The sequence below is a fragment of the Acanthochromis polyacanthus genome, chromosome 10 (genome assembly GCF_021347895.1).
Source record: "Acanthochromis polyacanthus isolate Apoly-LR-REF ecotype Palm Island chromosome 10, KAUST_Apoly_ChrSc, whole genome shotgun sequence".
NCBI lineage: Eukaryota > Metazoa > Chordata > Actinopteri > Pomacentridae > Acanthochromis > Acanthochromis polyacanthus.
Window position 1 is genome coordinate 38,002,424 of NC_067122.1, and position 12,248 is coordinate 38,014,671.

Genomic DNA, 12,248 nt, shown 5'->3' on the forward strand with positions numbered 1-12,248 from the left:
CTAACGTTATTTTGACTCAGTGACTTGATTGTGTCATTAAAAGAAAAAATACTCACACTGCAAAAACTCAACATCTTACCAAGTCTATTTGTGTTATTTTTAGTCAAAACGTCTCATCCCACTTGATTTAAGACAAATTCTCTTAAGTGACATTTCAGCAGATGGAGGGACTTGTTTTAAGAAAACGCATCTTAAATATCTGGTTAGATCAAAAAATGTTGAAATGATCTTGTTTTGAGTTGAATTTTACAAGAAAACTCTAAATAAGTTTAACCCTCGTCTCATCCTGCCGGTCAAATTGACCTGGTTTAAAGTTTGAAAATGCAGAAAAAAATATTTTCACAGTGAAACTTCTGACGTCCACATTTTCAACATTTTTGGGAAATTTTTAAACATTTTTTGGTATATAAAAAAAGAAATGTTAAAAATGTTTCTTAAGAACATTCACAAAAAAATTTGATAGATTTTGGTAATTTTTGGTGAATGTTCTTAAAGAAAACAGAAGTTTTACTGATATATATGTATCATTTTAGATATTTTTAGGATTTTTACTCATTTTTTGAAAATATTTCCAAGAATTTTCTTGCTAAATTTGGGGGATTTTTTTTAAAATAAAACTTTTAAGGAATTATTGGAATTTTCTTCCTGAAGGTTTTGCAAATTTTCAGGAATTTGGGGAATTTTTTGCAGTTTTTTGGTGTTTTTTCAGACAAGGAAACAATATTTTTGGTGCCCGTGAACGAGGACAACAGGAGGGTTAAGACATCTCAAATTAGGAGGTTACATGAAAGCAAAAATCTATTTTTGAGAACAAAAACTGCTTCTTTTTTTTTTTTTAAGCATATCTGGCTTGTTTTAAGACACCTAAGCTTGACAATCCTATAAGTTTTCCCAGCTAATTTTAAGATCTCAACATTCTAAATATCACATCTTATTTCAAGAAATCTTACCAAGACATTTTCACTTGTTCTACTGGCAGATTTTTTCACTTATTTCAAGGTAGAAGTTCCTTGAAATAATTTTTCTTGTTGTTTTGAGAGGGGCATTTTTTTTTCCAGTGCAGTGAATGCAGTAATAAATTGATGGCTCAAAAATTAAAGCCACCCAGGCCAAACTGAAACATCAGACAAGTATCTACAAATGAAGGAAAATCAAACAGCCAGGCAACTTTTACAGAGCTGGTTCAAGCAGAAAACTAGTAGGCTAGCAGGCTAGCTAACACTTTGTTCTGCTATCCCTGTACTCAGTTCTATCCAGATGGCAACACTGCCTCCACCTAGACAAAGATAAACAGGAACCCATCTGTTGGTGATTATTGTGGAGCCACAGTCAGTTTTTTAACTGTAACCTCTAGGATGTAGGTGTACTGACGGTACAGTGTTTAGCTAGAGGAGAAATCTGTGTCGTGTTGCCATCTAGGGGTTATTGGTGGGATTGCCATGTGAAGTGATCAGAAAAACTCGTTCAAAGCAACTTGACAACGTTTAGGCCTTAGTTTACTTATTGAATGGGTCATCTTAACCATAATTACTACCCCTTCAAACAGCTTTGGATTCTGACAAATCTTTTAATTCCACGTAAACTGCAGGCAGACATGATGGAGATGGAGAACCTCAGGTGGAAGTTCTGTAGACTTGATGCTGCGATGCCTTGTTACAAGAAGCAAATCATAAAGACACAGTACGTATAATTAAAATATAATTTATTTAAACCATAATTTAGTCAATAAAATAACAAATGTCCAAAAACATGTAGGTTTCCCACTGTGGGATCAGAAGCTGAGGTTTTCATGTAAACAATGATTTAAAAAGTACAAGCTACAAGGCATCATTTTTCAGACAGATGTTCATTCATCCATCGGTCACAGAGGCTTTCACTTTAAACCAACAATCTTCTCATGATCCAAAATGGCTCCATAAGTCTTTGAATAAAGACGAGCTGTCTAAAGTGGAAGGCACCTCCAAGCTTTGGGGAAGAAGGTCCTACGTTGTCAGCCGCTCCCTCCTTAAAGGATGGTCCAAACATTTCAGCGTGTCCGATGTTTCCGGTCGCGTCCAGCGATCAGAAGAAACAGTTTCTCCAGAGCTCTGATGGTCAGGATTGTGAGGAGTAAACCGAGAAGGGGAGGAGTCGTCATCAGACAGATCCAACAGCCCTGAGGAAAAAGGAAGGAAGCCAGCTGGTCAAAAAAGTCATCAAGTTACAAATGTGCTTGAAAAAGTTCTTCCTCTCTCGCAAACAACGGGCATAACTCCCATTTTGGAGCATAACTGTATTCTATAAAGCCTTACATCACAAAAAGTGAAACATTTGTTGTCATTTGATTGCAAAGAAAAGAAAGCTCCAGGACCATGCACTTATCTTCTTTGCTTCAAACACTTGAGTTTTTGTGGACAGTAATAAAAGGCTGTATAATACAGTTACGCCCCAAAATGGGAGTTACGCCCTTGTTTCTAGCTGAGGCACAGAACTTTTAGAAGTATCCTCATACGTACTAATTTTGCAATTAAAGCAGAGGAGTACAAAAGTCACTGGGTTAAACAATGAACACAGGGTTTCTGCAGAAATTAGCTAGTCAAATTTAATGCCATACTGTAAACATTTTAATGCCACGACCGTGAAACTCAGCAAATTACATGGGTTTGTTACTTTGTAAAGATGATTTTTCTATAAAATCTGTTCGTGCATTTCACTGTTTCTGAATCCAAAAACCACCCTGACCACCCATGGGTTGTAGTCATCCCCTGAATTCCACGTTTTCTGGCCATTTTTGCATTTTAACCCTTTCCCAGCTCTCCTTCACCTGGTCCAGCCTGCCGGCCACTTTAAAAACATGCAGTTTTTGGCAATTGTCCCTGACTGGATGGAACACTTATCACAATGCTTCAGCATGTTTACAGATGCACATATCTGACGAATCGCAGTCTGTAAATATATATTATTATTGTCAAATATTGTTCTTGAAAACTGCAGAAAGAATTTTTAGTGCCCCTGAGAATCAAATTTATTGATTTTTAATTCCATTTAAGGCCTTAATTTTCGCAAAATCAAATGGCTCTTGATGCTATTTAATGCCCTGCAGAACCCCTGGAACAAATGCTGCAGAAATACGGTACTTGTAACAGGAATCACTCGTTTCTTTGATTATGTGAATTTAGAGAAGCGTAGGATTCTCAGATCAATTACAGAACTGTCGTAGAATTTTTCACACCAAACAAAGAGCAGAGCTGAAAATTTAAAGTCATACCAGCTGTGCCGCCACGACTGGGCGCCATCAGTCGACTTGTCCTGTTCAGGCTCCTCCACTCACCGCCGCACTCGGCTTCTCGCTGCAGCGTGTTGGATGAGTGGGAGGAGTAGTCGTCCTGATGCCGGCTGGAAGCAGTTCGTCCCTGAAACACAACAGGTGGTCACAAAACAAGACAAATCACTACAAAATAACACAAATTAAGATCACATGCACAGGCCACATGACTGCTTTTACAGCAGAGGACCTGGTGGTGCTGGGGCTGCTTGGCAAGTCTTCTCCTCTCTCGAGCTGAAAGCTGACGGTTTCTTTCTGGTTCAGGGGTCTGTGGCACCGGAGAGGCATCGCCGAGGGGATCTAAACACACCAGACACACATAAAACCAAAAGTACAATCAGATGGAGCCATTTCAGCTACACAAACTCAGAGAGGATACATTTGGTATGTTTTGCTGCCCCTACAACTTGCTACTTATCTATATTATCCTGCAACATAAGACTCCCTAATTTAAATTATTGAAACATTTAAAGATCTGTTGCTAAATAAAAAGTTTTACATTTTAACCATGTGGAAGTAGCATCAACTGTAAATCAAACAAGCATTATTTAAGCAACACAAAGCAGACTGATACAATTTCAGGCTGATCTGATTAATTTACTGTGTTTTAAAAGCAAAAGTGAACTTTCTGCCAAAAGCCTCACACAATATTTTCAGTCTGATTGGTCAAAACGGAGAGGAGAGCAGAGGAGAACAAAGAGGAGTGTTAGAGGTTTGCTGGATGTAAACAAAAAACTCAGGTCATTCAAATGTCTGCAGTTCTGTGTTTAAAAGTGATTTAAAGACAGTCAAAAAGCTGCGTCTCAGTAGCTGTGTCATGGGGGTCTTACCAATGAAAGCACTCTCTGACTCCAGCAGTGAACCTCTTGCACATCCCCCAATCACACTCCTCTGCAACAAGCACACATTTTTTTGTTTCAAAATTCAACTCTTAGTAGTTACAAGTTATTTGATACAGTACATATAGTTTGGATTTTTGTGTAGCTTCACTGTCATTTCTCACCAGGTAGTCATTTTGCTGTGGTGGGGACAGGTCAAAATAATCTGCAACACAAGAGGGACAATAGCTGCTTTTTACTCTCAGTGATAGCAAAAGAAAAGGATCCCACTTTCACCTGGCATTAATGTGAGAATAGTCTGACCCACATTATGATCAGTCAGTGGAAATGCATTCATCAGAATAAAAGACACCCTGTGAGTTTAAAAGTCATCTAACTATCCCTTCCTGCTGGCTTAAACAAACCCGACAGAGGTAAAGGTGTTTATAAGCTGGGACGCCCAAGTTTCTGTTCATGAGCAAATATCAGAAAAACAAAGTGTGTTGTGTTCTAACCATCCTGGACAGTCGACCTCTGGCTGCTCAGCTGGTGATATGGGTCCTTGTAGTCCCACCTCCTTCTGCTGCCCACACCCACTTCCTCCAGCTTAGGCTCCTCACTGGAGCCCAGCCTCGACTCACCATCTGCTTCACAAACGTGCACATAAACCAGTCACAGCTAATAATAAAGGTTTGTCGTAGAATACAAATAGAGCAGTGAGTCTGGGTTTTTACCTGTGAGTTGCAGGGAGTCGTGGATTCGCTGCAGGTTTCTGGGCTCTGTGTTTTTGAAGTTAGGCCTGCGGACTGGAGCCTGGAGCCTCAGTCTGGCCATGTCAAACACATCCACTGTGGGACGCTCCCGATGTCTGGACAAACACAAAGAAGGACCCAATATCCTCAGTATTAACCAGAAAGTCACACTAATACATTTACTTTACATAACAAGCTCCTTCAAGACAAGTAATTTAGAATTGTTTAAGTTATTTAACCAGGTAAGTCAGTTGAGAACTGTTCCTCTTTTTCAATAACGAGCTGGACAGGAGGTGGCAAACAAACAAGATCAACAACAAAAAAAACAGACTACATGTACAGCAAATGACTTAGAATAGAATAGAAAGGCTAAAAACACTTGCAGTGGTCCTGAAGTGTTAGTCTAACTGATTTTTTAAACAACGAGAGCAATACGTATGAGGTGAGTTTCAGGATTGTTGCAAAGAGTTCCAGTCATTAGCGGCAGAAAACTGGAATAAGGATCGACAGAGTGGTACGGACTTTGGGAATGTGGAGGTTAATGAGACTGTTAGAACGAAGAGTACAGGTGGAGTTACGAATGGTAAGAAATGAACGCAGATATGGTGGCTTTTACCAATGAGGGTTTGCAGAGTGTTTGTGGTAGATGGTGTCTAATTTATGGAAGAGGGTTTTTGAAGCAGATCTGTATAACATCACCATAAACTAATAATGGAAGGACTGTCATTTTAACAAGAACGAGTTCGGCAGATTGCGTGAATGAGGATTTGTTAGATAGAGAACGCCGATTCTGGATTTAACTTTGGAGAGGAGACTGCTGGCACACATTTCAAATGACAGTGAACCACCAAACCAAATTTTCAAGGACTTGTAGCACGACACAAATCAGAGCCGTTCAGTGAGAGAAGTTTGATTGGATGTCCAATTTGTGGGACGTTTCTGTTGAAGAATAATCTTCCTCTAACACACATAAACATTCATGTACACCGGGCATGTTGTAGAGTCACGAGATAGAGACGTGATGAACCAGCAAAGAACATAGAGTAACTGAGATGAAACATTTTCAGAGCGCTTCTGTGGACAAAAGGCCAAAAAAGAAAGAAAAGCAGTTTTAAACAATCTCTGTGTAGATATTAGTTTGGGCAATTGCAACCATTTATCTATTACTTTTATCCATTTGATATGTAATTTTAAACAACTTCAGCTATATTTCCACTACACTTATGTTGAACACGACCAAGATATCCATCAACCGATATTATCTGCCTCCACTGACTTATCACAGACGTAACAGTATTGACGTACATTTGGGATCATCACCGTCTGCAGCACATGTAGCAGAGCACACATACAGCTGAGCAGACAGTGGTGCAGAGTCAAGTGGTGTATACAGGGGTATACAAGGGAAGTTACTAATTAGTTTGTGAAAAATTTTGCTGGAAAGTCAACAATGATGCCACAATCTCCACTTTTTAACAGAAGTCCAACATACCCCAGGTCTATTTATATATGTAAAGACTATCAGACAATACATCCTTGGAACTTTATACTCCCGAAATACTGATAAATGAGCGTCAGCCCCAAAAATCTAGTCGGGTTGTAAGGAACTATTTTAACCAGAAATCTTTACTTTTAAATATTGTAACTTCTTTGCTGCTTACTAACTACTTTGTGTTCAGCCTCAACACACTGATATGAGGATATGAGGTTTTTAAATTCAAATAGTGATCTTTGATTAGTTTAGCTACTACATGATCTTTCCAATTACTCCCATTAAAGTGCAGAAACACTAAATATCTGAGCTTGTAATGTACAAGAACTTAACCCACACCCATTTTGTAAGCAGATAAATGTTCATACAGGTTTAAAAACATCCTTTACTTTATCTGGTAAATATTGCATGATTGCAGTGTTGTTTGTCTGTGTGGGTCTGACCTGTTGCTCAGAGGAGAGTCGAATTCCTCCCAGTCGCCCTGCTGCATGTGACCTTCCAGACGTTTTTGTTCACTGCGAAGCTGCCGACGCAACGCCGACAGCTCCCTGAACAAGTCATGTTGGTCTCCTGAAAACACACACAGTCTATATCTGTCAGTACCACTATTACCATTACTGCCAATTATCTGTACTAAGCTTCAGCTACCAGACACAGACCATAAGTCGATGGTCAAAGTGGTACTGTAAACACAATTCAACACAGTCAGTGGGACAGACTGAAGTTAACACACAAAGAGGCTGCAGACTTGGCCTGTCTGCTCAAATGTTTGTTCCCAGTGTGAAAAATTCAGGACGCATGTAAACAGTACCTGCAGCTCGGAGCTGGTTCCTACAAGCAGGGACTGGAGGGGACTGGAGACCAGACAAAGAGCGCTCCTGAAAGTAAATTAAATACAAAAAAACAATATAACCCTTTATTTACCCAGGCACATTTTTGCTGGAAAATATCCTAATTTATGCAGAAAAAGGACAGGTTTTGTTGTTTGTCATCAAAAACGAACGACTAAACTAGGCCTAGAAAGGACTAGATGTCTTTTCAAGGTAGCAGGCATGAAGTCACCCCTGCAGAGATACTTTTATGCTGTTTGTGTACTTTGTGGGTGTGTGTGGGACTCACAGACAACGGGGCTGTGGACTGCTGGCTGTCCACAGTGGGGGGTCTGGGGGTGTGCTGGTGCAACCCAAGTTTTTTCCGCAGAGTGGGGATTGGTGGCGAGGGCTCCCTGCAGACCTAAAGACACACAAAACTACAGTTAAATAAAGTTTAACCTGATTACTTGATGGTTGTTGCTCACTGTGAGCGTATTAACTAAAGACTGCCAAGGAGGGAAAAAGAAGAGTGGCTACTAGTGACGACAAGGGACTTATTTCATGCAAGTCGTGCAAAAGGTGGTTCAAAACAATCAAGAAAAAAATTATTTTAAGCAGGTGCAGTAGTTTTTATTTTGAGGTACGAGCTTCACTACACCTTACAAGTTATCTGATGATAAATATTCGTTGACAGGAGCGTCACAGAATGTCAAAGCAGAACAAACAATTTCTGATGAATGAAGAGCCCTGACACACCAGGATGACACTGAGCTGCACCACCGTTCTATTGTTGATTGATTGCAGCCATCTACTGCCTGTAGATTTTGTAGAATATCCAACACTGTTAGCACAGGTTTTTCTTATCTGCAGCTACTATTCAGTGGTAGTAGATAGTGCAAGAGAAATCTAAGTCTGGTCGCCCTGATGAATCCATGATTTCACCCATACTTGATGGTTTTTATTGTTTTTTCCAGACACAAAGCAAATCTTTCAAGATGCAGCTGTGGCTCAGGAGGTAGGTGGTTCACTAATCACAGGGATGGCAAGTTTGTCCTGTTCATCTGTCAGACTGTCCTTGGGCAGGATATAGAACCCCAAATTGCTCCCAGCGGTCAGACCCACACCTTGAATGACAGCTCACCTCCATCGGCGTGTGAATGAGTGAAACAAAGTGCAATATCATTTACCCTGCAGCTGCAACAAGGCAGTGTTCTATGCTGAATCTGAGTACTAGCATGAAAACAGTAGGCTATTGTACTTAATGAAGTGTGAAACTTAAAACAAAATCAGAAAATCAAAGGCAACAGTTGATCACATCATTGTGCTCTGGGTTTATGTCTGTTCCTTCCTGAAGAAGAGATCATCATAGTCCTGTCTTTGGCATGTCCATTGACTTGAAAGTCAGGTGGTTAGTTAATAGTTTTACAATGAGTAAAACAGCAAGGGAAAAAAGGAGAATGAGTTACATCATTCAAATGATATCAAGAATCACAGTATGATAGTATTTGCTGCCAAGTGCATGAGCACCGAATGCTATTGAACAAACCTCCTCCACTCGTGCCTGCCTTTCCCTTTCAAACTGTTTCCTCAGCGCTGCATTCTCCTTCTCCTCTGCCTCCTTCTTTTTCTTCTCTGCTTCCTTCTTCCTTTGCTCAGCCAGCTGAATCAGCTCTTCATTCTTGGCCTTTTGCTAAGAGACAAAGACACGATAGATGAGAGAGGTACACCACAGCAAGATACAGGGAAATGAGAGAGACTTTGTGGGTCAACTTTAATGTTTTGTGTAGCCTAATCAAGTAAATCCAAATAATCAGAGGATCAAGTATAATTATTAAACACAGACATGCAAAGTATGGTTCAGTTTTAATCTTCATACCTCCATTTCCTTTCGTTTCTTCCTCTCTTGTTCTTCCTCGTACTCCCTCTGAATGCGAGCCCTCTGCTCTTCCAGCCTCTTCTCCTCTCTCTCCTCCTCCAGTCTGGTTCGTTCCCTCTCCTCTGCTTTTTTACGCATTTTCTCCTCAATCTGCAAATGAATGCAGGTTAAAAACAGTCAAGATAAACCCAATAAGAAGAACTCCCCAGTTTTTCCTTGGTGGCTATTTTCAAGCAAGTCAGGACACAAACCTCCTCTACTCTGCTGATTAACTTAAAGCTGCTTTCCGGAGTTTCCGTTTGTTTTCAATCTATGTATCATTTTTTAACAAAGCTTAAATGTGTTAGTCTAGTTCGATACTATAATATAAAGTTAGAATAACGCGATATGAAAATTTATTCCTGAGCTCCGCCTTCCTCTCATAGACCCCCATGTTATTCCAAAAAGCGCCGGTTGCTGCCGACCAATCAAGTTCGAGCTTCAGCTTTGTCATGCTGTCAATCAACGGTTACGCGCACAGCAAGCAAGCCCATGCAGAGGTGGGCGAGCTACGCACTACGCAACCGCGCGCACATTTGTTTTGCTTGTGGAGGAGAGAGCATCAGGGATCAGCAACTTCCAGAAAAGTTACCAATCCCACGGCTTGTCAGGCCAAGAGACTGCAGGACGTTTTTTGGCTCGGGGTGCTCGCGTCGCTCCCCGACCACGGCCTCCATAGCCCGCCTGACGGCTTCGTTTAGATGCCCGACCTCTGGAGGAAGATGTTGGGGCGTCTGGGACATACTCTTCGTCAGAGGAGTCATGCAATTCTGAACTCTAGATAGAAATAAATAAACAATGTAACACATATACACGCGTAAATGCACTAAGTTTGATAAACAACGTCATTGAGAGGGATACACGAGTGTAATCACATATTGAAACTTTACTAGTTCGTCCTAGCAGATTCATGTTATTTTGGTATTAGGACAAGTTAGACTCAATACAACATTCTAACGTAATTCCTTTATTATTTACTAAATGCACTAAATGTAGAAGAGGGGAAAACAGCAAAACAGGCGAGATGCTGCAGCACTCCGGGCACTTCTCTCATGTACTGCACGCGTGCACAAATAAAGGGGCGAAATCAGAGGGAGGGAGGGTGGGACCAACAGTGTTCTGGGAGACGCTGCGATTCAAACTCCGGACAGCAGCTTTAAGTTTAGTGACCACTGTTCTGAGATCAGCCAACTAGATGACCAAAAAGCATTCAGCTTGTAGCAGAGGTGATGCAGGACAAGACAGCATACCATAAAACACAGCTATATTAAAGGCCACCATCTGTTTAAACTGGTACCTGCTGCTTGAGGTAAGCTTTGTATTTGTCCTGCTCCTGGAGCTGCTGCTCAGTGGGCTGGTTGGCAAAAACTTTGCCTCTGGCAAACTGTGGTGTTTGGACATGGGTGAATCCTACGAGAGAAATAAACATGAAAAAAATCCTCTGTGAGTTGGACAAGAGAACAATGGAACACTGATCCTTACAGCCATTCTGTGGTGCGTGTATGGTGTCGTGCCAGATTCTCACTTGAGAAACCACTATGAAGTTTTTCCACACAGACGTGGTGTCAGAAGCAGCAGTGCAGTTAGTGTCACTGTTTTCTTTGTAAACTACGATGCTTTGTGTTTGCACAGAAAGTATTGTTAAAATATTTCCGTTATTTTAATGTTTCATACAACTTTGTTTGTTGTACTACTGCTGCTTTTTTCAATCACCATTGTATTACATTTATTAAAGCTCTTTCCAGATAACTTTCACTAAAACAACCTCAGCTGATGTCTGTCAATGTTTTTCCAGTTTTTTGTTCAAGGTGGTTCTGATAGCAGAGAGCCTGTAATAAATAATGTCATAAATACTGCACTCTGCTGCGGTACCTGAGACCCTCTCATTGGGGTCGGAGAGTTCTGCTCGGAGGGCCGACACAGCGGCCATGGCTCTCCTCTGCCACTGCTCCGGGTTGCTGTTGGCTTCCTCATTCAGTTTGTGCATCTGATTAAGGTCAGCTGGACAACAGGAAAGTTAAACGAGAATAATAACAAATCATTCGTATTAGCAACGTATACAAGACATTTCTGCACAGTGGAAGTATTTCTATTACTTTTTATAACTCATTCAGGGGGTCTTCCACTTATGTTGGAGTTTCATTCCTACAGAAGTCGGAACTCCAGCGAAAATGTAAACAAAGCCGTTACGTGCATCATGTTATACAGTGTTTCCCCTGGGTTGAAATGGCTGTGAGGTGGTGGGGTCACTTTCAGCTGAAAGTTGTTGACGGGGGGGAATTATATATACTATGGGGCCGTCTCCACTGTCTCCACCGTGCACCCCCCCGCAGACGGTCTCGTTGGTCCGGCGGGTTTTGCACTGCACTTTTTTTTTTTTTTTTTTGCCGCGGACCAGTGAGGCGGCAATGTCGTCAGTATTTTAATGAGGCGGTGGCCTATACCGACGAGGCGGGCCGCCTCGCTGGTTATATGGGAGGGGAAACACTGTTATGGCAAAAACGTAAATAAAGTCATTAGCATGCACCACGATATGGCGAAAGCGTAAATATGGTCATTAACATGCATCACGTTATGGCAAAAATGTAAACAAAGCCGTTACAGGGCTCCAGACTAACTTTTTGTTCCTAGGAGCACAGTGGCCCCTAACTTAAAATTTTAGAAGCGCAACCAGAAAATTTAGGAGCGCACACAACATCGACTTGCAAAGTAAATATTCACATTTCCTCTCATTTTCACTGTATTACTGATAAATACTTGCACAGTAAATGCGGAAACTATGTTTTCAATTAACATTTTATAGTGCAGCAGTTGACACAACATAAGAAAAGCACTCAGAGAGCGCAGTACTCCACCAAGGCTGCTCAGTTGAAGTATAATTTCCGACAGATGAAATCTTTAATAAAAATGACCTTGTGCTGAGTACAGGCATGTGTTATGCACGTGCACGTTATGTACTTATACTGAATCACGTGTAAATTACTCTTATAAAGTTCTGCTGATCAATTCATCACTTTTTGCAAGCCTTTCTTTTGCTAGTGTTAAAATAACCGTTCTCTCCAGGCTTTTATTTTGAAGGCGTATTTTTTATGCTACGGGCTTTTATTTTGTAACCATTCCAGCGGCACAGGAAGTGTTTCTCTAAGAAGACGTTT

The 12,248-nt window shown here is 40.9% G+C and overlaps 1 protein-coding gene across 4 annotated transcripts in view; it reads right to left on the reverse strand.

Annotated features, from left to right (window-relative positions):
• Window positions 1-1,685: 1,685 nt before the first annotated feature.
• LOC110967916 (centrosome and spindle pole-associated protein 1-like) overlaps window positions 1,686-12,248 on the reverse strand; it is a 28,812-nt gene continuing 18,249 nt past the window's right edge. For 2 of the 4 annotated variants that reach the window (XM_022217668.2, XM_022217666.2), the window contains exons 15-28: window positions 10,966-11,094; window positions 10,391-10,503; window positions 9,055-9,204; window positions 8,725-8,868; window positions 7,486-7,599; window positions 7,178-7,244; window positions 6,810-6,936; window positions 4,857-4,990; window positions 4,638-4,769; window positions 4,308-4,348; window positions 4,135-4,195; window positions 3,495-3,604; window positions 3,248-3,392; window positions 1,686-2,155 (exon numbers count right to left, since the gene is read on the reverse strand). In XM_022217668.2, coding sequence (XP_022073360.2) covers window positions 1,983-2,155; window positions 3,248-3,392; window positions 3,495-3,604; window positions 4,135-4,195; window positions 4,308-4,348; window positions 4,638-4,769; window positions 4,857-4,990; window positions 6,810-6,936; window positions 7,178-7,244; window positions 7,486-7,599; window positions 8,725-8,868; window positions 9,055-9,204; window positions 10,391-10,503; window positions 10,966-11,094 — 1,640 coding nt within the window. In that variant the 3' untranslated portion in view covers window positions 1,686-1,982. The remainder of the gene's footprint in view (window positions 2,156-3,247; window positions 3,393-3,494; window positions 3,605-4,134; window positions 4,196-4,307; window positions 4,349-4,637; window positions 4,770-4,856; window positions 4,991-6,809; window positions 6,937-7,177; window positions 7,245-7,485; window positions 7,600-8,724; window positions 8,869-9,054; window positions 9,205-10,390; window positions 10,504-10,965; window positions 11,095-12,248) is intronic. The other 2 variants (XM_022217667.2, XM_022217669.2) reach the window with 2 other exon arrangements.